Genomic DNA, 27,601 nt, shown 5'->3' on the forward strand with positions numbered 1-27,601 from the left:
ATTTTATTGAGATTTCTATGAAACACAAATTAACGTGTAATTTAATCTCAGAATAAATCCAGCTGTCTTCTATTCTTCTGGCTGGAGAACAGACATGGACGGCTGATTGATGCTTAGATCCTTATGGTGCAGTGAACTAACTTTTGAGAGAAGGCAGAGACTGTATAAGATTTATTTTCCTCAAACTACTCCTTTTTAGTCAAAGCTTTTGCTTATGAGAAGGTGACACGTTCATTTTAAACTGTAAATGAAACAAATGAATAAATAAATTTTAAAAAAGTCTGCTAGAGAACAATTCTATCACATGAAATCCCAATAAAATACAGTGAAGTTTGTGGTTAAAATGTGACAAAACGTGGAAAAAAGTTCAAGGTGTGCAAAAGACTTTTGCAGCCGTAAAGTTTACCATACAATTATGGACATGTGACCGCTTGTCATAATCATAATCATAATCATAAAGTGACCGAGGCTTACCAAACAGGATGCAGCAATAAGACTGAAGTTCCACAGATGTGTTTGCACGAAACGTTTGTAGATAAATATAAAAAGTGTTTCATTAAATGTCTTTTTTTTTTTTTCTCCTTTCGCAGTCTTGCAGATGGCAGCGAGTATCTGTTCCAGTGTAAAGATGAGGTAAGTTTTCAAAGTGCTGATAAAAACAATGCATAACTTTCACATGTCTTTCATGAACCACATGACAGTCAAGAGTTCAGTGTTTAAATAGTAACAATCTCTGGCGCTAAGCTCGGCTCACAAACACGAGCAACTCCACCTGTTGAGATAAACCAGTAAAAACTACAAGACAAAGCCACACACTGCCTCACTGGGGGGGGGGTGGGATTCCCTTCCTAAGCCAACTCCATGTGGGTTTTTTTTTTCTCCATGGTATTCCAGGAGGAGCTCCAGCGCTGGAGCCAGGCCATGGAGAAGGCCGTTCAGACCCTGGCAGCGGAGGAGGCCCCGGGCCCCTCGGGGTCCAAAACCCACAGCCTGCCCACCGCTCCCTCCTCCTCAGCTGCCCTGCCTGAACCCGGCTCTGCCAAGAAAGACAAGGAGAAGAAGTTCAGCCGCTTTGCCAAGAAGAAGTGAATGAGAAAGGAGAGCCGCCTGGAGAGGCAGTAGCCTAGGCAACCTGGAAAGAGGAAGTAGTATTTGTGTACGACCAGTCGGAGCAAGCTTTATATCACCCGATTTCCTTTTCTTTTTTTTATATGATTTTTGTGACAAATAGTGTAGTTTCGGTTGAAAGCCATCACTATTGCCTGTATTTAAGCGAGTGTATGATTACAAAAAAATCCCTTTTTATTTGTATTTAGAAATGCTAAGGCGAAAGAGTAAATTAAAAGCACAGGAATGCTTCACACTCAACCAAAGATTGTTTGTAAAACTTTGCTTTTTTTTTAGTTCAGCTTCAGTTTTTTTTTGTGTGTGCTTTGTTTAGGCATGCTTTGATAAAAGCCATATAGGACATTAAGGTATTTTCATCAATTTGCCTTATAAAATGGTTGTGAACTGTAATACTGTGCTGTTTGAGTTCAGAGCACTAAATGCTAACGTACCGACGCAGAGTGAAATACACGACGTTTGAGAGGAGCTTTGTAAAACGCAGTGGAAAAGATTCGGAGACGAGGAAAGCATGGCGCAGTGCAGAACGGCGCGCACACACTGCAGGTGTAATTGCAGTTATGCAAACTAAACGCTTTATGCACCGAGAAGAGTTGGAGCGAATAGATTTTCTTTTATTTTATTTTTTAAGTGATAGTAGCAGTCATGTGGGCTGAGAGTACCATCTAACTTACAGGCTGTACTCTCAACTCATCTCTGATAGTTTTTTGTTTTTTTTCCTGAATTTCAAATATATTCAACACTTGTGTAACAAACTCTGACTTTCATATCTATTCATTGACATGTATACACTATATATCTGCAGATGCATGGAGTATGTTTTACATTAGTTTGACATGGTGCTATCGAGATATTCCTGAAGCAAGACCAACTTGACATGCCTTATTTGTCACCAACTTGCAGTCGCACTAATGAAATGAGTTCTGTTAGCACTGTTCCGTCTGTGGGGTGTTTCATAAAGGTGGCTCACACATGCAGGTTTTCCAGTACGAAAAAAAAAAAAAAAAAAAAAGCCTGCAAACTGACTGGTGAAAGGCTCGGGCTTCTATGAACATATAGATTAGCTACACTACATGGCAACATTTGGCTTCAAATCATGGTGGGGATTCGTTTCTTCAGAGGGACAGGGAAGCTGCAGAAAGATGTCGAATCAAATAGTCTGGGAGTTAAATGCAGGGAAATCCTGGAGGAATATTTGTAATAGGAGCATAACTGGTTTGGAGGTTCGATTCTGCAGCTCAGGCTTTTTAACAAATGCAGGGATTAACAGAGAACCACTCAACCTGTTAGTTTGCCCTACTGGGAGGCCTGAGTTCACAGGTTTGAAACATGCTAGGGTGGTTTGGGTACTTAATGCTTATAAAAGCTTGGACTAAAAACACTAAAGAACCTGTCTGCTGGTACTTTCTGGTAGCCTTCTGTTAGGCCTGGGTTTATGAAGGCAAAGCATACCGACTAAAAGAAGCTAAAGGAAAAAAAAAATAAGTCGGACTAAAGGAAAGAGCACATTGCTCTTTTTAATGGAAAGTATTCGAAAAAACGGAAGTGGCGGCATCATGCCATATGGTTTGTGTAGTTATTTAATGTAAAAATAAATAAACACTCCAACAAAAGTTTACCCATGTAGATATTTTAAAAAGTGACCTAGTTTAAAATGAAACTTCATAGTTGGGGGGGGGGAGGAGCCTTTTTGCTCATTAACATTTTATTATACAAATTGTAAAAAAAAAAAAAATCAATAAATAGAAGCCACTCTTTATGAAACACCCGTCATCTCACTGATCTATATTTCATTTACTCGATGCAAACAGACAATCAGTAAGTAAAGAGTCAAACAATAGCAAGCGAGGAATTTAAACCAGAGGCTGTCACTTCCTTAGACATGATTAGAATAAAAGACTTAAGAGAACTGGGTGTGGGTACACAGCAGCAGCATGAAGCTGGGAGAATTGATGATGTGAATGGAACTTCACAGTAAAACGCTGCATAATGAGGCAAAACCATCAACACATGCAAACAAGAAAACTACAGTACACAAGCCATGCGAGTCGGTGTGGTGGCACTAATGCAGACTCACACTGCTGTCCTGCCTTCCACTACAGGCTCTTCACCACGAGCCACAGTGCAACTCAAGTGACCTCAATAAAAGCCATGTTTAGAAAGTTGAGCGAGAGCGTTCACCTCAAGAGTTTAACGATCTACATTTACAAAGAACCGATATAGTGATTCTTCTCAAATAGTTAAGCATAATGTTACATTTGTACAAAAAAAAAAACCACCTGAAAATGGTTTGAATGACTTGCATTGTATGTTTTTTTTAAATTGGTCACTATAGCTATAATAAGAATGTGACATGTCTACTCTCACCTTCATCCACTCCTGTTCAGTGGTTTTTAATCTGCATTTTGTACTCTCTCTCCAGCCATGTAAAAATATCCAAAAATGTTGAGAGAAATTAGGATACATTTTGAGAATAAAGTTTAAAACCGATACCCAGGAACAGTCGGCTGCCGTGACTCTTTCTACATTTTCAGTGTTTAGTAACATTATTCAGTCATTACGCATTTCCAGATTTTGTCACATTGCAACCAAAAAAAAAAAAAAATTAAGAGATTTATTCCAACACAAAATGGTGCAAAGCATTAAAGCAGAGCCAAGAATTGTCTGGTATTTAGCTCCTTCCAGCTTTAGATTAGATTTCATTTAAGTGTATTGGAGTGAGGAGGCTGAATACAAATTCAGCATACAAAAAAAAGTGGAAAAATAAATTTTTTTCCTTCCAATTCATCATTACATACTTCCTTGTGATGGCCTGTTGCATAAAAAGACTAATAATCCACCCAAAAAACCTAAAAAAAAAAAAAAAAAGAAAAATGCATGAAATCAAACTTCAGAGTATAGTTTATTGAGTATAAACAATGTGATAGAGACAGATGTGAAACAACAAGCCAGTTTCTGTTAAGTCGAGCTGCATACGAACAAACCAAAAATAGACCAATGTTTACATTCTGGTAGCTGTTGGTGACACGAAGAGCAGACTGCTGGCGGGCAGCTTCAGACTAATTAGATCTCAAGTCACCGGTAACGAGCCGAGGACGATCACTTAGAGCGCCGCGGCGCACCGAACAACAGCTTATGTCAATCTTTACAAACTCGATAGGCGCACGCCTGCAGCCAAGCAGGCAGACAATTGTTTTTTATTCAGAACAAATAAGCCAGGAGACGCTGATGGGGGACGAGTTCAGCGCGCGCTATTACTTATCGTTAGGCGCGACGGTGGCAGAGCCCCACCGGATACATCCAGCGTCAACCTTAAGCAGCTCATTTACATACCGCGTATGTTTCTGCATCCTGCTGCCAGCTGCAATCCCTCCGCCTGGCCGCTCTGACAAAAATAAACTGAGGTAATGTTTTATTGTCGGATGCAATAACGCTTGCAGCGGCGGCGTTGTTTAAACAGACCGAGTGGATGCAGCAGGTGATACAATGACTGTTACAACACAGTAATTGTAATTTATATGGGGAAGATCACATATTACTATAAAACAAAAAAAAAAACATAAAGCTTTCTGAATCTGAACTTCTCAAAGCTTACAGCATACGCCCAGAAAACCACAAAATAAAATTAAACAATGCCCGAGTGACATATTCAACAAAATACAGAAAAAAAAAAATATTACAAATGTGTTTGAGGACTGAACATTTGTTTATATACGTTTACAGATTGTGCAATTACAGAGTATGAGGAGGTGAATTTTCTGCACATTACCTGATTTGTGAAGGAGCTCAGTCTCCAATAGGGAGCAATAAATCTTTATTAAACCATCATAAAAAATGCAGTCAGGTTGAGAGAATGACTACACAGTTAGAGAGTATTTCATATTTACATCAACACTGCTATCAGAGAGAAAAACCTAAAAAAAAAATAAACAAAAAAACAAAACCTAAAGATAAATGTAACACAGCTGAAGTTTTAATGGTTAAGCCCTGCCATCTATTCCCAAATTCAGTGTTGATATTTGCTTTAGGAGCTAATAAATTAATGACGGATTTGGTAGGTATGAATTCTTATGATAGGAAATTATTATATTTATACAAGAACCTCAGTCTGAAGCATCAAAATGTGAGAAATTAATGGGGAAGCTTGTTTTTTTTTTTTTTTTAATTCCAGCATGAAGAGATTTTTGTCCTGATTCACTCCAAAAAGGCAACATTCTGGATTTATAAGGCTTTTGATACAGGATTTACAGGCGAATCTTCAAGAAATACATCATTAAAAAGTTTTTTCCCCCCCCCCAATTCAAATCAAGAAGCTCATCATTAGGCATAGAGTTATGCATTTCAATTTTGATGACTATGTTCATATACTGCTCAGTCCATGAACATACATTACCTGCATCAAAAATCCTATCAGCTGCATTGATTTTTTTTTTTTATGAAATATACCACATGTGTGTGTTTTGAGTGTCACTTTTCAAATGAAATTCCCAAATGATATTCCATGTCTAGTTTCTTGAGGATACGCCTGTAGATCTGAAATGGCAAAAACATGGGAACAAAGAGCTGAAAACACCTTTATCCTCGCTTCATTTCTGCTTGGCGGATAATTAAATTAGGCATAATCAGATCACAACAACACGTGATAATGAGCTTCGTTACACAATAATAACAATTAGAACAATAAACCTAGGATTTGAGAATTTAAGAAGTTTCCATTTTAGATTTCATTACAGTCTCTAGGTGTGAATAAGTGACCTCGGACATTCACATCACAACACACACACACACACACACACACCGGACATCTGAGGAAGAGAGAAACCAGCTGACCTGGTGTTCTGCTGCCATGTTGGGATATTTGGTATCAAACAGCAGTTGACGCTCAGTCAGTCGCTTCCTCTTTGGTTACGTTTCTGATTCCCTCACCACTTCAGACAGTCTAGGATGACTTTACAGGGCGGCGGACGCCGTCAAAGGCACCCTGGTGAAAAGTCTTCATGATCTAATTTGTTTTTACATTTTTATCTTGGTAAGTGTGTGTGTGTGTTTGTGCAGACGTGTTTAATGTGTGTTGCAGAACGGGCCCAAAGTGGATGCGTGAGAAGAGCAGGAGGTTTCCTCGTCTATTTGATGAGCTTGTTGGCTCTTGTGTTTGCTTCGTCGATGCGTATTTTAGTCATATCCGCCTGAAGAAAATGAGTATAGAGTACAAAAAAATAAAAATAAAAAATAGAGAGAAAAACATACATGAACAAATTGTTTTTGTATAAAAGCAAAAAGTAGAGACAAACCAACAAAGATCTGCTACTTGCCCCCTTGAATTGACAGATAAATATTAGTCGGATAAAGGTTTATAAAATATGATCTGATCCGTAAGTCAGGATAATCTTCTAAATCCTATTTTTCTGCTATTGCTGGGTGATAAATAATTGATTGAATTTTTGGTTTTTGAAGGTTTAATTCTTGGAAAATCTGGATTCCCCCCCGACCGACGCTCAGCCAGAGCCGCCATCTTGTTTTACAGTTTCTGTTTATTTGGACTTTGAATTCAGGTCAACTCTATAACAAAATATTAGGTCCAAGCTACATATTTTTTTAAAATTATTATTGATTTATAGATTATAAAGTTATAACATTACAGCTGTAATATTTCGGGAATGAAATTGTAGTATTAGTTACACTTTGGTGTCGGGAATATTTCATCTTTTAACACGTGATCATCAAATTATTCTCAGTATTATTATTATTATTCTCATGTTGCAACTGTACAAGATTTTTAAAAAATTATTAAAGAAACTTTTTCTCTTAGAATTTTCAAACTTTCTTTTAGTAAAATTCCATTTTTATTCTGCCAACACTGAAATTAAGCCAAATTCCCTGTAGCCTCAATCATACAACTTCCAGAAAGGAGGATTGAAGTAAAAGTCATTTTCTGAAAATATTTTGTCATTTCTTTTTTTAGACGAGAATAAAAAAGGGTTTGTTAAAATCAAAAATTGGCCATAGATGAAACTCTTAAACTCTACCTACTTCACAATCTTTTGAAAGCAACTTCAAAAATGGCAGAATGTTGCAGAAACGAGACGCAGTAATCGGCCTCAGACTCACCTTATCGTTGATGCGATCGATCTGAGCGTTCTGCTTGTCGATCTCGTTGCCCATATTCATAGCCATGTCCTTCAGGTTGCCGATGATGCCGCCGACGGCCTGGAGGTTATCCTCCATTTCGTCCTCCCGCGCATCGTTAGTTACTCTGCACAACGACACGCCGCGGTTTGTATTTGGATACGAGGAATCTCTGAAGACGGGGAAAAGACGAGGAGCGTTACCTGTTGATGTAGGGGCCGGACGGCGCGGCGGCGTTCGTCTGGGCGGTCTGGCCGTTGCGAACGCCCGAAGGCTGCCTTGAGACGACGTTGGAGCCTTTGCCGTCGCCTTCGCCCTCGCCCCACGTGCGTTTGTAACGAGAGTCGTTCTCGATGGATGACACCCTGGGGACAGAAAAAAAAAAAAAAAAAGATTCAAAATCCAGGTGAAAACTTACGGTGAACACACACACGCAAAACCTGAGTAGCTCTTTCTTAGCAGGTATAATTTGTTAGCTACTGCAGATGCTAATCAATGAAGCATGACAGGAAAAAGATTTCCTACCTGATGCCTTGATAATCAAAGTATCTTCTTTTCCAAAACGAAAGCATTTCAGAAAGATTTTGTCCGTGTTTAGAATCAAATGCAGCCTTTTAACGTCATTATAAGAGCACATTTGCCAGGCAGATTTATGGTAAATGTTGAGTAGTGCTCTGCTATCAACAACATTTGCAATTTATAAATAAAAAAAACCCCAAAAAAATAAAAAACAGCAATAATTCAACAAGCCAGCATCACAGAAGTGCTTCAAGCTGCGTAAATACCGAAGCAATTTGAAGCCTTCTGCAGCTTTGCAGTTCAATCACACGCTCCCTTTTTGATACGTTATAATTGCGACGGCGGCATGCGGGACGAGGCGAGACCAGACCAGGAAGCAGCGGCGGAACGGACGGGCTACCTGTCGCAGGGGCAGACGCAGAGGCCGCAGCACTTGGACAGGTCCGTCAGGTTTTTCTCAGCCGTCCTCATGTCCTGGTTGATCTGGTCCATGCCCTGCTCCACGTTCCTCAGTTGCTCTGAATAAGAACGACACAAAGTTATTTTAATCATTTAAATAAACGTCATGTTAAAAAACATCTATTTACGATGGGAGAAGAAAAAAAACTGATAAAGAAAGGCTGCAGGTAGCATAAATGTACAGCTACGCTTCACTTAAAGAGCCGGTTGGAAGTTTAAAAGGGGTGAGATGAATTTCCAAAACAAGAATTCGATGCACAAGTTTTGGTGTATTGTGGCTAAAAAGGAACGCAAACAGAATCAAACACAACATACACTCCCTATAAGGTGTGTTGACATGTCCCTGAGCAAGCTGCAAAGGAAACGCACGCTCCTGTAGCCTTCTGCCGCACTTTTAAGGTCACATGGTGAAAAAGTCATCGCAATTTCAGCTTGTGCAATAGTTAGACGAGGGGTTGTTAAGTGCAATTATTCTCGCCTGATATACAACTTGCATTTTCCATGCTGATACGGATTTTCCGATGTGAATATTTGACAGTTTTCTCAGAAATTGAAGAGTTTATTTAAGATCGTTACGATTCCCGTTTGCTGCTGCCTGAGTGGACAAAAGGAGAAACGTTTTATGATGCAAAGATTGATCTGTCGGAGCGAAATGACAAGAGAAAAATGTCTGGAGAAGTCAAAGCGAAGCTTTTAAATCCAAGAACAGTATAACAACTGCGAAGCGTCACTGAGGCAGGGTCATGGTGAGAAGCTGTTTAGGTCCCAGTTGTACCAGAATAATGAAAAAAGTGCAGCGCTTTCCAGCTTCCAAAATCTAATTTAACAACTTAATGGTTGTTCCAACAGAACAACAATCACAGAAACACTTCAAACCGGGTTTTTGAGAGGATAAAATAGGAGAACAAGATTACATTTAGTAGAAAGGCCCCTGACCTCAAACCTGCTGAAAACTATTTACACAACTCATGTCTGACCAGGCAAGGAGTCAAATATTCACCTGGACCTCGCCAACTTTGCTAAGGGACATTTAGCTAAATATCAGCAGGGGTCGTGTATACATTAGAGAGCGTAATGTTTAATTTCGTCCCCCTGTGGATTAGAAGAACTTTTACACCTACTTCTTGTTATTTTAAATTTACTGAAATTGGATGTTGTATTATCGTTCCTCCTGTTTGAGAAGAGTCTGGTACAAATCAACTGTAGATTAGAAAACAGAACATTTTACTCTGCCATTATGTGCTCACATAAAAAAAGGTTAAACATTTAAACATCACTCACTTTTTTTGTTGTTTTTTTTTTTTAAAAGGAACCACGTCCTTGTAGTTTTTATTCCAACATTTATTACCCGTATTGCCTCAGGAGGAAATGTATCTCAGTTATGCATCAGAGAATGCATTCAACAATGATGAAAAGTCGATATGTGAGCTCACCTCCTTGGTGGTCGAGCATCTCCATGGTTTTGTTTCCCGTCTGTTGGCTCTGGAAAAGAAACGAAAAGAAAAATTAAAGATTGCATCCTCACATAAGAGTAGACGGGAATAATTAAAAGGTAAGAGTCGTGTTAAAAATGAAACAATTTTGACCTTGTTAGAAAAAAATTAATTAATTAAATGAAAGGCTTTAAAATAAGCAGTAGGACACAACATTTTAAGAAAAAAAAAAGTTTCAACAACGAGGTAGATTCATAGTTTTCTACATTATTTGTGTAATAACACCTTTAAGCAAAATGGAACATTTTCTTTCAGGTAGATAAAACAAGACCTGACTAAAAACATCAAAAGAATAAGAATAAAGACATCAAACGTCTCACCTCCTCTGCCATCTGCAGCATCCTCCTTGTGCTTTCCAGAGACTGGAAGGGAAAATATAGTCAAGATCATTTTTAGGACAATATTACAAAACTTTACCGTCAGTCACTGAAACAACTGACATTAATGGCGATGAAATTAAAGTGTCATTAATTCCAAAATCATGCAAAGTTGGAACTTTTAATGCAACTTTGCATTAAAGTGTCACTGAATGACACTTTGTCACAACAGCCAGACATTCATAAAGACGCCTTCATGTTCATGACTAGTGTATGACAGTGACATGTCAGTCTTATGCACACCAAATCACATAGAGTGTTACCAAAACATCCTCAAAAAATACATTCATATTAAGAAAATACTCAATTTACTTTTAAGTACTTGATTTGATTATTTTTTCCTTCTTCCCAGAATTTTACAATCTCTCTTTTATCTGGAGCCGCACACAACGTCTGAAGCCGAAATCCTCTAATTTTAACATGATTTTCCTTTTCCGGTTATTCCAGTTGGCAGACTCGGTAGGATTTTTGCAAATTATTTTGGATTACACTCAGAATACCAGCCCCTGAAGACTAAAATTGTCCCCCTGTGGTCTGAACTAATAAACATTGGCAGAGATTTCTGAATTTCATTGCCAACAAACTCCAGAGATAGAAACTTTTTGTGATAATAGATTTTCATAGGAAGGGCACAGAAATAACCAAAACACCAACTGGCTGATTAATACAACATTTACAGTTGTTCTGTTTTTGAAGAATGAATCATGTACACTTTCTTATTGATTGAATCTAAAAGAAAAACACATAACAGGTTGGAGTCACTGATCAGGTAAAACTCACACAAAGGTAAATAGACGAAAGAGTCAAGAAATGACGGTGGAAAGGAATGCAGTCGGTTCAGGTGAAAGCTACGCCCTTCATGCATCTATTAATAGGAAATGCTGCACAGAATCCCAGGAACTGCAGCGGCTTAGCACAAGACTGCACAGTTGCTATCACTAATTCTTAGTTAACAACAGAGAGTCGGGAACAGATTCCTCATTTTCTCCGTTGTGTTTGCTCTGAATACATTCATCGGCGGGTTGAGAAACAGGCAAACACAAATTGGCTAACGGGACGTGTTGAGCTCGGCCAGGTTTCTGTTGACTTAGCCAGAACATCCCTTGTTCGGATGAACATTACATTATTGCTTCTGCAATCCTCCCACTTGGCCAGTTGAGCCGAAAATCGCTGCCAAAAGTTGCCAGATTGTCGTGACGTCCCAAATCTTAGATATAGAACAGCTTAGCTTTTAGCACTGGTGTCGGAAAGCTTTAATGGGAAAATATTATTTACCCTAAATGAGATGGCAAAAAGCTACAATGAAAACTTTTCATAAACACATCTACCAGAAACACGTCTACAAAAAAAGAGCTACAGCATGACTGTAATATGCCAGGATTACAAAGCATTAAATTTGACAAAAAAAATTGAAAAAGCTGTACTTTTAAAGTTAAATAACCTTTCAAATGTGCCTTGAAATGTATTCATACACCTTGAACTGTCACAAATTTCAGCTTATTCTTTTATGCATATCGTTTGTTTTTTATTCTCGACAAACCAGCACAAAACGTGGTTCATCAACCACAGACAGCAAATTAGAAATTTTGTTGTGTTTTTGTCGATGTTTTGCAAAAGAAAACATTTCTTTGAAATGGTAATATGCATTTGTATTTAGATGCAAATCTAGTTTTATGTCTGTCAGTTTTGTATGTGTAGAAGATTTTTTTTTTTTTTTTTAGAAAATTTTGCCTGTTTTTGCAAAATATCTCAAACTCCCCAAGATTATACGGATGCCGCAAGTAAACATCAATATTCTGCTTTACCAGAAATTTTCAACAGGATTTGGGTCTGGACTTGGATGAACTCACTCTAACACATTCGCTCTGATCCATTGACAGCTGCCGTAGATTCCCTGTCCATGAAGAAGAAAAGCATCCCCGCAGCATTATGCTGCAACAACCAGGTTTTATTGTAGACTGCGAGTTAAAGGTTACGTGAGAAGTTATTTTCTGTTTTTCTGACTAAAGCTCTTCTTGTCCAGGTTTTATAATCTTTACTGACCGTGTCTCACAAGGTTTGCCATCCCAATTCTGCACACCTGACTGAACCGTCTGCAACAGGATAGTCTGTTAGGATATTGCTTCATAACGTCAACATCTCCGCAGCTTTTTCCCTCAATTATCCGCCGATTCTTTTTATTCACCAATGTTCTCTAACAAACCTTTGATATTTTCGCTGAATTTCTGCCGAGAATAAACACCATAAATGTATTTACCAACTAGTACATTTCTGAAAACAAAATGTTTTATTTATTGTGTATTAGAGTGAAGGGGCTAAATTCAAATGCATGCTACTCTTTTTCTCCCTGTCATGTTATGCAACAAATGGCTAAAAATATTGTTCCATAATATAATAAAGTTGTTTTGATTTTTTTTACCAATGATGGCCACATTTAAATTGTAATAATTTGCACATTTAGATCACATATTCCTTTGCTTTTACCAGATGAGGACAACATGTGGTTTTGGATCCGTTTAACAAATACATTTTCATCAATGCTTAGCTTTAGTGATGTAGGTGGTGGACTGTTTAGCCTTTACTTGGAACCACTACTTCCTATGTTTACGCAAGTACTTCACAAGAAGAACGCCTTCTGCTTTACATATTCATATTTTCCACCTTCTTTCATTTCCATGTGGAAGTAAATTTGTTTGGCTCCTAAAATGAAACATCTGTTCTGATCGTTTGTTTACTTTGCATAGCTATTGTGTTTGGTATTCTCTGTTTAGAGAACTACTCAAAAGGTTCGCCAAACATCTACATGAACATGCACTTCTGTTTTTATGTTTGTCATCTAAGGGTTATATTTTTTTAAATAAATCTGACTGACAATTTCACTTTCTTGCAATGCTAGTGTGCAAATTGTTCACTAAAAGTTCACACAACTGAACTGTAAATTCTGGGTTTCATTTCATTCAGCAAAAAATGTAACATTTACCGAGAGAGAAACAGGGAAAAAACAGGACTCGGTACCTCATCAGTCAGCTGGTTGGCTCTGACAGCCATTTGCTCCACACTCATGTCGTCCATGTTGGTGCTGTCCTGTTTGGCGGCTCCGCCTGTGGCTCCGAGCTCAATATTCTGCGGCCTGAAGAGGGAGGATCGCAGGTCAGTAAGTAGTTACCGTTAACGGTGACTTTTATAAGATTCATGTGACCCTGAGAACGATGAGTACAGAGAGCAAAGTATGACAGCAAACATGCGTATTATCGATTCAACTCATCACATGTTAAATGAATATTTTTAATCTAAGCATTTCATTAAAAAAACTGAAATTAGAAGGAGCAACATAGGTGTAACTCTGACAGGCATATTAGCATCAGCCAATAGTTTAAAGGTTACAAAAATCACTAAAATGTTCTATTATGCTACAATAATAAACAAAATCCATATTTCAGTTCAAATTGTTTAACCTGCAAGAGTTATTATTCTATACTATTTTAACAAAAGTAATAACTAGAAGTGGACAATATGTTGCTTATTGATCATTATCTTAGTATCGTTGTTCACATAATCCGTATTGAAAAGAGCTGCCTGGACTGCAATGAATGTTTGATTATTATCCAAGAACGATGCATTCAGGTTCTCCTTGTCTGTAGTATATTTGGCCATCAGTTTTACCTCTAAATGTTTTAAAGGCAAAACTTTTTTTGCTTTATCTCCAACTTGGGAGTCTCTGTTTTCCAAATACAAAAATACAATAAAACTTTTTAAAAATGAATATGTTGTACATTATTCTGCCTTCGTAGGAACAATTTTTGCTTCGTTTCTTTTTTTAATGAAGTTAATATTTTGCATTTCTAAGCCTTTACCCTGAAACCACAGAGTCTCATACTCTCACTGTACTAGTCTCTGCTTTTATATTTTAGGAGGAGTGAGCACTACATGTACAAAAATTTTTTTATAATAAAAACATACAAATAAAAACAAGCATGAGACTCCTCTAGTGATAGTGTTTTGCGGGGAGATAAAAACGCAATCAAAGAGTTTAATTAAATTACCTAAAATCCACATGACCTCCATGACTTTTAACAACATATCAGCTGACATATATGCTTATACAAATATATTTATATATGCTGCACACCAATATCTGCCAGTGGATAGCCGGGATGGTTTATCGACTTGAGGTCTCACTTTTAATGTATCTATTAATTATTAAGCAGATAAGAGCTCCAAACACTTACTGGGTAGAAATCTGGAAATGCAAGGTTCACTTATCCATCTCGTCTCATGTTAAATTGATTACTTGACAGTTGAATAAATGAAGCAGCTTGAACAGGGGGAAATTGTTTTTTTTTTCTGATTGAAAACTCAGATTTACACCGATATGATTAGAAATATGCGAGTTAAAGCTCGCCTGTGATGTAAAAGCGCAAGTCATACTGCGGTGCTGCTAAACGACTTACCTGAAATATGGAAGACAAATTAGATGACTAATACTTTAGACAAAGGTAATGAATCGTAGCATGTTCAGTGCCGACTCAGCTCATATTTGAGAGGGAAAGAAAAATGCAAAACTTAAACAAAGCAACGTTTGCTTCTTAAGAAACAGTAGGAGGCTCAACACATTCTGCATTAGAAATACACAGAGTACATTTTACATGCAGCGTAGTTAGCAGAATAATGTGTGCTGCAAAGGACTTGAAGCTGTAAGTCAAGAAATAAACCTTGAGACTGAATGCTGGGAACCGTAAAGATATTACACAATTTAAAACTGCTAGTGGAAACTACAACAACTTTCAACAAACTTATGAGAATACTGATTACCATGAACTCACATTTTTCTGACTGTCTTCCTTCTTTAGTATTACATAACCTCTCCACCACTTCCCTTAAGATTTGCCATCTCTGCTAGAAAAACATACAGCAGCTTTGGGTATTATGGGTAATTGCAGTCCTTCCAGTTAGCCAACTATATTATCAATATGCAGAACTACCAAATATTACAGGCAGTTCTTTGCTAAATTCAGCACACTCATTCTGTTACTTAGGATTCGATATGTTGACCTAAAAATATTTGATTAGCTGCGACCACAAGATTAAATGCAGATAAGGCTGGCACTTTGCAGACTGATAATCTTATTTTCTTACGCGTCTAAAATAAATTAGACAAAAAAAATAAAATCCAGGTTCTTCGATAGAAGATTAAAAAAAATTAAAAATTGAGGAAGTGGATCATCCAAATTTATGCATCAAGGAACTATGAGATCATTCAAATGTATGCATTTAATATATACTTCCTTAACCATTGTGATTTTTTAAAAATTCCAGATAAAATGCACAAAATTAAATGCTGTATTTAACTGGTAATCACTGATCAAGGAAAACCTGAATGGTTCTGATTGGTGCATCTCTATAGATAAAAACAAAATAATTATGTCTTTTTTTTTATCTTTGCGAGTTTCTCTGAGCTAAACTATAATCTAGCTCGCTCTCCTCTTTCTGGCATCATGTCACTCAAACTTCTGGTATGCAGACTTGTTTACACCTTCATCAGACTAAAACGGCAGCTGTGAAGGAGGCTAGCTTTTGTGGTGGGTGAGAATCACAATCAAAGCTCTGAGTGTTAGAGGAAGATTTGATGAAGGCTTTGCATGACTCCAAACAACAGGATTTTAAAGGGGACATAAACGCAATGTGTTCATATTCTAATAAATAATTAGGAACACAAACAAAACAAACTATGTGAAATGCATAAAAAGAGCGTAATCGGAATATGTCCTTTGAAGAAGATCAATAGTCAGAATATTGTTGTGTATGTAAACACAGCCATTGTTGTGGCGTCTCCCAATGCGACTTGTACCGGTTTAATTATTCATGATTTCAGCTCTTTTTATCTTCGGTTCAACTCTGAACACTGTTCTAATTTTCCTCGTAGCTTACTTGTCTTGTTCAAGCATTATTTTATTTACCTATTTTAGATTATTATATTCATTTCCTTTTATATCCAGCATGTGCAGCTTCGTGTAACAGGAACCAAGAAGCATGCTGCTTCTATGAAACACAGATTCACCCAAATATCGTCCGTTTCATAAATCCTGCATTGCATTTTCTGCAACATAAATTAGTAACACTCATATTTAAGACCTACTCCAAGATTTAGAATCCCCTGCAAAGCGCCGTAAAAATGAACAAATGAAACATTACGACGGCTTACAAATGAAAAGCTGTCATTAAAAGCAGAGCTGAGACTGTACCTTTAAGATGAGAGATGACGCACTCTCAGTATCTCTTTGTGCAACAGCTGTGGTACTTTAACACCACGTTCATTTATTTTTATTGTGACGAAAGCATTTGCATACCAGATCACTAAACAACAAGATTATATATGGCGACATTAAAATGCAAATAAGGTGCAACTCTGGTTCCTTTAACAGTGCTTGAGAATGATACGATGTCTCAAACTATTGAAGCCCGACACCCACAGAAGCAGTTTAATAACTTCTGGCTGCGGATCATACGAGAACACAATAAGTTCATGTTAGGCGGCTCAATGCAGGCTCTGTGTTCAGATCACCAATCAGACGTCACGATTCTGACTCAGACACTTGAGCCAAGCATGATCAACTCTGCAGCTTCCTGCAGAGTTGATCAATTTGTTTCACTACAAATTAACTTTTTTAGGATTTACTGCTAAAAAGAAATTTATTTTAGTCAGGAAGTAAATGATGAGTGTCAAATGATGACTTCACAAGGCAAACATTGTTTAGCTGTCTGGATGGTTTTCCCAATTCAGAAACCGACGGGTGTGAAGGGTATGGCGTCATTGGGATTTTTGAGGCGATGCTTAATGATTTTGTTTGTTCCGTGTTGTGACAAAACCACTAGGAAGAGACTATTTAAGTGGGACAGAAGACATTAAAATGACTGGCACAATACCAGCCTCGGCACAAAGGTGACATGAGAATCAGCTCATGACGGGCTAAGATTCATCACAGATCGTTTTGTTCAGGGACGAGAACCAGTCGATCATAAACGCATACGCAAGTTCAGTTTTTTCTTCTCTCAATTTGACCCTAAGGTTTTTAGATAACATAAAGGAAGTACCGCTTTATTCATTTCTGCGTTTCTTCCGCTCTTTTCAGCGCTTTTTCTTTTAAGGGTTCAAATGACATTTTCCTGTTTTGCAAATAGCCCCCAGATTTTAGATCTCCTGTCAAACCTACAGCAGGAAAAAATAAAAAATAAAAAAAAATAAATAAAAGATGGAAAAATGGGTAGTCTGCTTGGCAGCCGGCTCAATGATTTAATGTTGTTGACTCTACATTTATCTCTTATTTTCCTTTTTCTTGGACCAGAGAGCAAATGTTTCACAGAAACTCGAGAGCTTTTTTCTGACAGATCATTACACTCTGTATGACACGGACAGAAGTTTATATCTATAACACTGAAGGCGGATTTATCAGGAGCAACACGAGAAATTGAACATGTCGATAGGACTGTCAGGATCATTTCTGCTGGTGATTTAATGACGTAAAACTAAGTCTGACCAACAATTTATTCATCCATCAGTTTCAGATCACGTTACCATCACTTGCCTTCCCCCTTTCGTCATTAATTTAATAATACCAAGAATTTAAAATGAGACATTCAGCTGATTTTGTACAAGTTAGGAGAAATTATTTTAATAATCATTAAGGAGATAAACTGTGTTTATATGGAGCTTTATAGTGATAAAATAAACTCACAATACACACAGAAATGTAAAGTTGATGAGTGGGTTTCCAATCACCAGAAGTCAATGTTTTCAATCCAAAGGCTCATTTTTGCCTTCAGACTTGCAAAACGAAATTAGTCTATAGTAAAAAAAAATTAAATTAAAAATCAGCTTGAAACATTGAAAAAATAAAATTACACATCAAGAAATATACACCAGATTAAAAAAATATTTTAATTTGAATTTTGAGGCTATATCTTAATACTTTTAGGTTTTAATACAAAGCTAAACAACTTTTACCGTGTAGAATGAATGTAACCAACTTCTTTAGTCATTTATAAAAAAAGAAAAACATCTACTTAAAAAAAATTGCATAGTTTGCAACTTTAGGACAAAACCAAAAATCTCTTGTATCACTGGAGCTTTTCTCTCATCAAAACTGTAGACATGATAAGTAGTTCTTCCCATTACCTTCATGTTTAAAATGATTACTGTACGAGTTTAAAAAGCTACTGTGGGTGGCGGGTGGGTATGTTGGCCTCCAGAATCACCACTGGTTTAGACAATAGGTCACATAATGAAGACTGGAAACACACATACAAGTAATTTTCTGTTATCTGCATTGTTATTCTGTGCATCTCCAGACCTGGAAAACGTCTAAATCAATATTTACTCTTTCACGACTGCAGCAGGATCAGATATTATCCATATCTGAGATACAAAAATTAGCCAATTGCCAGCATCGAAATGTAAAGTTTGTAAAGACAAATGTTTTCAAAGCATGCATTACACCAAGGAGGGAAGCCTCTTTACCTACACACTGCAGCTAAGCTGGCAGAAAGAGGCTATATTTTTTATGTTTTTGTTCAACTTTGGCTGTTTGGAAATATTTCACGGACATTCAACGTTTCCCATCAAGTTGATGCCATTTGATAATAATGTGATACATTGTCTTTTGTATAGTTGTGCAGAGAGCTTTGCTTCCCAAACGTGCTGCTGTGCACTGCCGGTCAGCTGGATGAGCAAAGGTTACTACATTTTTAACCACAAAACAAATATGGCTGTTTGGAAATGTTTATGGAGGAGAAAAAACAGGGACAGCAATGCTGTGGAGATTACAGGACCACCTCCCATCGCTCTTAGTAAAATAACACCAATTTAGTTGGCAAGCTATGAGCCCGGGGTTCTGTCAAGCAGCCAAGTGCAGGCTGGCGTCCAGGAAACAAAGCTTGAATAATATCCAGTTTTACACCTGTTATTCTATAAAGATCAATAATCAAAAAAAATATTACATCTGCCCAATGATACCGTTTACTTTAAAACTAAATCTAGCAATTTATTCTATATTTTTTGCTTAAGTCAATGTAGCAAATCAAAATAACAATAAACAATGTAAATGATACAAGTGGAATAAATAATATAATTTAGCAGCAGTGGGAGTTTCAGTTTTAAATAAAAACTACATGATTCGAAACATTTGTAATTTTTAAGGTGAAACCGGACAAACTAATCAAATCTTCGTTACAACAACATTCAGTTCCAAACTCAAGAAACAGAGTAATGGACAAAAAATACATACATTTTTGTAACTATGCTCTAGTTTATTCTTCAAGTACAATATGTTTTGAAAAACAATTGCATTTAGATAATGATTACTTTGATAATGACCGCAATAAGCGTTGGTATGTTGTTTTCCCCCCTTTCCCCATAATCTAAAAGCACAAGTCTCAAATAAGAGGTTACAAGACAGATTTTAATTATTTTTGTTGTCAACCTAATTTAATAAACTAGCAGACACACGAGGAAAGATTTAACAAGCCTTAAGGACATACCCACTCATGTTGTAGGTCTTCACAGCACCAACACAAAGTGGATTAAAAACAATAGCCTGAGCAGGTAGAGGCTTTTCTTGTTCTTCAGCCCAAACTTGTTCCTCCAGATCTTACTGATGAACAAAGTGACGTCTTTTCTTATCCTAATCACGTTGAGGCAACAACTCTGTACAAAGCTTTTTTTTTTACTCTCACTGTGTCCATTTGTTCAAAGAATGAACAGTTTCATAAAAGTAGGGTTTCTCATGTTTCATCAGGGTTAGTCACCATCATGGAGCAACAATTTGACCTATGACATCATGCTGAAAAGTGCCAGCCTGGACGTTTTACTTTTACTTTTCAGTTTACAGATGATACATTTAGGGCCCTGGGTATGTTTCCCCTCCACAGGTAAACAAGCTTTATGGTTAAAATAAGGCTGGTTAATTAGGTCCACTGCCACATTTAAATACCAACGCACCTGATAACAATTCAGTCACGTATCGATCACTTGACAAACAGGTGCCGTTTGGCTGTGCGACAAATATTAACCAAACTAGTCTGAAGCAGGAAAGTCAAAAACACACCCAACACAAAGAAAAGTTGAACACGCAAGTCCATAAAGTGAACTTTTAAAAGACACAAAAAATACTTCTGGGAAGAGAGAGGGAAAAAGTGTCAAAATTTCCTTACATTTTTTTAAAAATGCTGTGGTTGTTCTCATGTATCCTGGTTGGGAAAAGGAGACGGAGTAGGGCAACTCGTCAACCTAGCTAACTCCAGCTAGCTGGCTAGTTCCGCTTTCTTGTTAACTTAACGACACCGCTCAAACTACAAGGGAAGAATGACCAGGTATTTGACAAGACAGTTTAGACTTACTGTTAACCAGTTGAGGGGAAACTCCACCTTCTTCAAGGTATGTAAACTTGGCGCTGGTCACTCCTGGATTCCTCCACTGACTCAGCTCCGCCGTCTAAGCGAATGTAGTGGTATGTCGGTTGAGGCGTTGGCGTGTCGTCGGAAATACCACCACTCATTAAATACACGTAAGTTTTCAGTGGCATACATTTTTTATTAAATTTGTGCTCAATCGAAAAATACTTTTGAAAAACACATTAAAAGTATACATATATCTGTTTTATTAGTTTTTATTTAACTTTATATTTACCACTCCTTGTCATGTTAGTCATATGCAAAGTGTTTGTCTTAGCTATTTTTTTTAGTTAGTTGCTCATTATTAATCGCGAAATTTAAAGTTACAAGTTTACTTAAATATGCCAAAAACTACGTTACGTCTGTACGTACTGTATGTGCCATGTACTTTTATTAGTAATAATTAGAGTAGTAGCGTTAACAATAAGCACATGAACGCAGCACATGAGAGCAGGCATGTCCTGTCATAAGACTCCACAGGGTAGAAAATACAAAAAAGAGGCACTCCTCAGTTTCCCCACATGAGTGCAGCATTTACCCTTCACCCGGACCTGCCCCTGCCCCCCTCCACTCCTCCACTCTTCCCCTCCTGTGGGTATTTTACATGAAAACACAGCACCAGATATATTCCATGGTGCTTCTAAGCGGTGCTCTGAAATCCAAGCCTCTAGTTCTGAATCTGCTGTAGTATAATTCCCAACTTTTTTTGGGCTTTTAGCCACAAAACCCGTTTTCAAGGTGACTGCAAAGATAGGCAGACAGCCAGCCAATGTATCAGCTGACAATGACTAAAAGTCAAGAGTTTTTATCTAGGTAACTGTACCTAAGTGTTTTCCCACCTATGCAGCTAAATACTAACAAGGTTTAAAAAAAAAAAAAATCCATTTACAGTCTCAAGTTTGAACAAATTATCCTTCAAAGCTGCCCTCACCAGACTGCCCATAGTGCCTGAATGATGACTCGCTCTCTTCGCCCATGTAACTTTTATAGAGTCTACATAGCATGCATTATTCAGCAATAACACCGAGACCATCTGGACTTCTGTGTGTGTTTTTGCCTGTGTGTCTACGGACGGGTGAGTGCTTCGCAGTTAACTTTCCTGCTGCCATCATTTCACGCCACATCCAACAGTGCTTGAAGAGCTAAGAATTAGTATTTCATCTATAATTACAGCTAAGGTGTAATGCGTGTGCTCTTCCACAGCAGATGCGTATGTGGAAGAGGAAGAAATGTAGAGTCAGAGGACGTGTATTGGATGGAGTCTAGCAGAATTGCACGCTCAGGATCAAGCTCCTTCATCACGTCGTTCCCCATTAATGGAAATGGGAGTGCTGCCCTAATTCCATAATTTCTAAATCATGCCTGTTAGTCGAATATGAGGAGACAAAGGTACAGGGGAGAGCGGAGAATAGATTAGTCTGCATCCTAATGATGTGTCAGGGAGAGATGGAGAGCGGAGGAACAAGAGATGAAGGGACGGATGGAGAAAAGGAGACTGGAAAAGAATCTTGAGAGGTTTCCATCTGGATTCCTTGGCTTTGTTTTCTGGCCGTTGCCAAAACCAACATCACACAGGCCAATTCTTTTTTTTCTTTTTTTTTTTTTCTGCTGATTCTTTTCCCCTTGTGTATTCCGGCCTAAAAAATGTGCCAAAATAATTAAATGGTTAATTAGATCTGGAGGAGAGTAACGGGGTTGCGGTTTTACACAGTGACTCGGTGCTGCGCTCGTTCTCGTGATTTCAAGCAGCACATCTGGTAATTTCTGGCTCCGCTCCAGTTGCATCACTCATCCATCTTTCCTCTCACAAGGGTTGAGATATGGGAATGTGGGAAATGTTTCGAGGCCTTGCTTGATCGAGCTTAATTTTACATTGGGCTAATTCCGCCCGTACCTGATACTTGTCAGGACAAAGAATTGGCTGACCAAGCGTGCATCTCAATATGAGGAGATAATTTCATTCCCTACTCTCCTCCTCACCAGAGCACCCTCTCTTTTTTTTCCGTTTGAATTGAGCTCTCATACGAGGCAATTTGTTTGAAACCGGAGACATCAATAGCCATTAGCCTGCTTTTCGAGGCCCAAACATGGCAAACTAAGGCTCATCTATTATTCATGCACCTCGCTTTTCCCTCCAAACAATGCTTCTTATATTTTTTTTGTGCATCATGTTGCCAAAACTGACAAGTCAGTGGTTTCAAATAACGCTTTTGAAGCAAAGCTGCTGAATGTTTTACGCTAGCAGTAGGTCCGCTGGTGGAAGAGAGACGATCACGTCGCTCTGGTAATGTCTGGACTGATGAAAGCCTGCTGAGCTAAGAAGGCAAGGAGATCTTCAAGAGAAGGTTTATAAATTTCAGCATGTTTGAAATCTACACCAGATTTCAAACATAAAATGTTTGGAAAATGTTTGAAACACGTAGGACAATGACGTAGGTTTGATTTTTTTTTCTGACTTTAAGTAATGTTGGCATTTGGTAATAGCCAGATTTTAGTCTTTAGTTGTAATTAGGATTCGGAAGATGGCAAGGAGGTCTTTCCATCGTAAATGGATAGAATAAGTATTGAAATTAAAAAAGAATGACAGATCATTCTTTTTTAATAGCAGTTAAAAACAGTTTAATAGTGTCGAGTTAAATAATGTCTCGACACTATTAAACTGTAGTACATTTACTCAAGATTATCAGATTGTGACAATGTTATATTTCATCATGAATACCAAGAAAGGCTTTTATATTTAGAAATGTATATTTTTAAGTCTTCTTTCAATGATGCTGTAATTTATTCTGCTCTGCTATGGTCAGACCTCTGGGACTACTTCTGTCTCATGAAACTTCCTCTCATTATCCTCAACTCTCTGGTGTGATTGAAAGGATCGTACCTTAAACTGGGCCCCCAAAATGCAATTCTGCTATGGTTACGTACAACCTTGGACCTTGGACTTCTAAAATAAAATAAAATAAAATAAAAAAACATAAAATGAAATAATATTACAAAAGTTTTTAAAGACTTTTCCCCAGCATTTCTTGAAATATTTCTCATGTTATTTTATCAAGAAATACCTACAGAAGATAATCCGTGCACATGTCCAGATGAGGACATGTTTCACAGCTCACTTAGCTCCAAAGAAGAATGTTTCCACCAGGAGTTTTCTTTAAGCATTTCAGCCTTTTTTTTTTCCTCAAACTGTTTCTTGGATCCACTTTTGTTCTTTGGCATTTCTTTCCACTGTCTTTGAGCACTGTTGTTGCGCTTGTTTGATCTTCTGAGCACTCTCGATTTTTTTTTCAGCAGGGCTGGAGAACCGGATCTGCGGGGAGCCTCTGTAGTTCACTTAGACCGTGTGCCCCACGTGGAGCGGCTGATTCCTCCCACAGCGGGTTAGGGGTTTGATACCAGCCTCAGCCATTTACTGCAAGTTGCCCCCTCCCTTTTCACTAGATTTATCAAATAAGAGCTGCGGAAAACAAAAAACATATAACAGGGATCTACTTGGATGACTTTGTTCATCTGAACTAAACTTACAGGGAACGACGACCTGAAGTGTTTGAGGTTAGGCAGTGTGCACCTGTTGGGCTCTCAAAGAAAAGCCCTGGCATCATATTTACAGATGAGGAGGAAAAAGCCTGAGCATGATCTTGTAAGGCTCATAATATGATTTCATAATAGTTGCAGCGAGACTCATGAAAATTAAACAACTTGAGGCCCGAGAGTCTCTGTGTGTTCATCACCTCACAGTGACTGGTACGAAACAGACTATTTTGATTTTGTGAACGAGATTTCTTCAGATGACCCCGTAGAAAATGCTTTGCAAAAGTGTTCACCTCCCTTGATTTTTATTTTTTGTATGTTTTGTCATACAAACATGAACTTTAGTTTATTTTATTGGTGTTTTTCTTTGCTTGAGTAATACAAAGAAGAGGAATTGCAAAGTGTAAGGAAAAGGTTAGGATTTTTCTCTTTTTTGCTAGCAAAAACAAATATGAAGTGTTTGCTATTTGGCCATCACAAAAGGCAAAATGTGAAAATAAACTTAATGTGTTTAGTTGCTTTGCGAGGGACATTTATATGATTACGTAATAGTTCCAGTGAGATTTACAAGTATAAAAACAACTTCAACCGTTTGGTTCTCTGTGTGTTCAGCTCAAAATGATTGGTGCCCAAACACAGAGATATTTTGGATTATGTGTTTATGACTTGGGTGCAGCGGGTGGAATTGCGCAATTTGCAGTGTGCAACATTCTCGGCAGAAAAACCTCTTTTGCTTGTATCCTTTCATTGAATCCCCTAGAAAACTGGTTTGGTCTGTATAATTTCGTAACGTCCTGGTTCCTTCACAAGGAGGATTTACCAACACAACCCTAAACTCCTCAGAGTTTAGAGTTGCGTTGATGTGGAGCTCTGATAAATTTAGAAAGGTTTTAGTGCAACAGCTTACACAATAAACCTTAAAGTTGAACAAACTTTGGTTTTTGCACTCCTTCGATAGCTTCCAAACCTATGTTAACGTAAAAATACGTTTGATAAAACAGATTCCAACGTAATCTACCAATTAGAGCACAAATGAGAGATGATTTGAAACCAGAAGCATGTTGCCACAGGCTATTTCGCCAAGTCTGTGGAAATATGCTGCAGACAGCCTGTCTCACCACAGATCAAAAATCTAGATCTGATGTCAGAACAAAAAACAACAACATCGCTCAACTCGGATTTTGCTCTGCTAGCAGGCGTTGCACGGTGGAGTGAAAGTCTACCCGTCTTCTTGTATGTGCTACCGTAAACATTGCAAAACTTTTTGTTAAAAATAATTTTCTTTGACAGCCCAATATTTCACATTCAAACTGCAGCTTGAAGAACTCGGCTTCCCTTTGGTCTTCCAGCAACTAGTCCAGTTAAGTGTGGGTGCAATCTGGAGATGTGAGCGCAATTCCCCAGTGGGGAGTCTTGCTAAAACCCTTCAAAGACCATGTAAAAAAAAAAAAAACCCATCTGATTTTGAACACCATGGTCTTTACCCTTCATAAAGGTGATCTCATTAAAATAAAACAAAAAGCAAAATAATGAGGATCAATGCTTTCAACCTCACTTCTCTCGTTCTTTTGCCTGATGTAGGACAATAATCTCAGTCAAATACTTCTATTCTAAATCTACCAAGGGTTTAAATCATTTTGGGGTAAATTATGTGTTTCAAAAACATCATGATAGTAATCTGGGGAAGGTAATTTTTTAAAATATTTTTGCTTTTTCAAATGGATTTCTCAACTAAAGAGGTTGAGAACAACTAATTTAGACAAATGTAGACTAATTTCAACCAAAATAAAGCATTTTTCTCTTTTTCAAACAGAAACTAAGCTGGTTTCTCAAACTTTGGTGTTTCTATGACCTTGAGATTGTTGTGAGATTGCTAATCCTAGTCACCAGGACTCTTTGGAGATGTGAATGTGTAGATAGGAAGTATGTTTTGCACTATATACCATTCTGGTTTGGTTTCTCTGCATGCCTCCCCACATCTTTGGCATCAGTCAGAGCAGGAATGAAAGTAGTTTCAAGACAGTACAGCCTGTTTGGCCCAAAATAGGTATTATATTTACGTGTTCCGTCCTGAAATTTCTGGCCCAGTTCACCGGATGTCTAGGTAGTTCAATAAAACTCTGTGCTCTGTGTTTTACCTCTATCACAATTTCTTTGCCTTAAACTTACTATGAGATATTACAAGTCTGAATTAGACAGTCAGAATATATCCCGCTATTGCAAATCAAACAGATGCTTGATAACTTTCAGGTTTATTTGATAGAATGAGAGAAATTTTTCCTTGTAAGTGCTGCTGTAATTCATGCCTGCAATCACACGACAGAGAAAATTACAGCATGTCCTCTGGCATCTCATTGACTTTAAAATGTAAAAAAGACTTTAAAACGTGAAAAGTGTCTGGCAAAAACTTTTGAATTTTTTGAAGCCATTTCCTCTCTTAAACCTGGCATGTAGTTAAACCCAGAATTACACAGCTCAGAATTGGCAGATTCAGATTTAAAATGATTTTTCATTCAACAAAGACTTGTGTTTCTGATAGGAATAATATTTTATTTACATTTTAACTAAAAACAATAAATGATAAAAAAAAAATCATTTAAACTCTTCTCAGTAATCAGTGAGGAAATCCTTACTGGCATTTCAGCATTTAAACTATTTTCATAATTACCAGCTCCATGGATATCTTGATGATTTATCTCCAGTGATAACCTCCAAGTGTTCAGAAGGGCTCCTTGCCATCACCCTAATCTTTAGTTCCCTCCAGAAAGTAAATTTTCCTGTCAGTCAGAAGAAACATTTGGATAAAATGAACCTTATGTTCCTTTGTGTCAGGATTTTTTTCTCAATATTTTTATTTTCTTAAGGCATGATAAAAAGGTAAAAAAAAAAAAAGGTTTTGTAAATTTTTTTGTTTTGTTTTTAGGTGATCAATTGTAATTTTCTCCAAATACAAAATAGTTAATTGAAAAATCCATCAGTAGTATTGTTCTTTAGGGGTTATCTGATGTCACAATATTTTTTTTTACCTGCTGTCGTCTACAGAAAAAGCAGGGACCGGGTCAGTTGGCATGCTTTTTTGTCTATCGGCCATATTGGATTTAACAAAAATAATTTATTGCATTTGCAGCTGATGGCCAGTAGTTGATGGTGTATTTTATGATGCATTAGTGTCCACTTCAGTGGTCTGTTTGCATTTATAACATAAAAATCCACAAGAAGCACAAAAAAATGGCTTTTAGATAGATGTCCACTGTAGTGACCACTATGCATGAAAGGGTTAAAATATGACTGTAAGGCTAAATCTGTGGAGGATTAACTGGATTAACTTGATACTGCTAACCAGTCTAAAATGTATGCAATAGGTGTTTTTGTAACCTGTCCTGTCTAAACTCAGGTGAACCTGGAGCCCACAGGCCACCAGGAGCGCCGAAGAAGTCGCAGGGTTTGCTTACTCCACGGGCCGGCTCCTGTGGGAATTAAGAAGCAACGGAAACGCAGTCACGGAGAAATGAAAACTTGACACCG

At 37.6% G+C, this 27,601-nt stretch overlaps 2 protein-coding genes across 6 annotated transcripts in view; one reads left to right on the top strand and one right to left on the bottom strand.

Annotated features, from left to right (window-relative positions):
• The window catches only part of sptb (spectrin, beta, erythrocytic), a 44,197-nt gene extending 40,572 nt beyond the window's left edge, over window positions 1-3,625 (top strand). For 3 of the 4 annotated variants that reach the window (XM_008399167.2, XM_008399168.2, XM_008399165.3), the window contains 2 exons: window positions 591-633; window positions 895-3,625. In XM_008399167.2, the coding sequence (XP_008397389.1) occupies window positions 591-633; window positions 895-1,089 (238 nt within the window). In that variant the 3' untranslated portion in view covers window positions 1,090-3,625. Of the gene's footprint in view, window positions 1-590; window positions 634-894 lie in introns of those variants that run through there. The other variant, XR_001776163.2, reaches the window with a different exon arrangement.
• A 383-nt stretch (window positions 3,626-4,008) lies between these two features.
• On the bottom strand, window positions 4,009-20,651 carry snap23.1 (synaptosome associated protein 23.1). 2 transcript variants are annotated; one of them, XM_008399170.3, is made up of 8 exons: window positions 20,492-20,651; window positions 13,115-13,229; window positions 10,043-10,084; window positions 9,663-9,711; window positions 8,171-8,288; window positions 7,455-7,616; window positions 7,234-7,378; window positions 4,009-6,311 (listed from the first exon to the last, which is right to left on the bottom strand). In XM_008399170.3, exons 2-8 carry the CDS (start codon window positions 13,169-13,171, stop codon window positions 6,249-6,251), a joined length of 636 nt encoding a protein of 211 aa, XP_008397392.1. In that variant the 5' UTR covers window positions 13,172-13,229; window positions 20,492-20,651; the 3' UTR covers window positions 4,009-6,248. The 2 variants fall into 2 exon arrangements, with proteins under 2 accessions (XP_008397392.1, XP_008397391.1); XM_008399169.3 differs by lacking the exon at window positions 20,492-20,651 and adding an exon at window positions 20,306-20,463.
• Between the last annotated feature and the right edge of the window lie 6,950 nt (window positions 20,652-27,601).

Source organism: Poecilia reticulata, chromosome 22 (assembly GCF_904066995.2).
Source record: "Poecilia reticulata chromosome 22, P_reticulata-male-v2, whole genome shotgun sequence".
Lineage (NCBI taxonomy): Eukaryota > Metazoa > Chordata > Actinopteri > Cyprinodontiformes > Poeciliidae > Poecilia > Poecilia reticulata.

What these genes read in the sequence shown, in the direction of transcription:
- snap23.1 (XM_008399169.3), bottom strand. An exon ending in TGCTGCAGATGGCAGAGGAG is followed by an intron (nt 9,712 to 10,042) that starts GTGAGACGTTTG and finishes TTTCTTTTCCAG; the next exon opens with AGCCAACAGACGGGAAACAA. An exon ending in TGCGTCTGCCCCTGCGACAG is followed by an intron (nt 7,617 to 8,170) that starts GTAGCCCGTCCG and finishes TTCTGTCCCCAG; the next exon opens with GGTGTCATCCATCGAGAACG.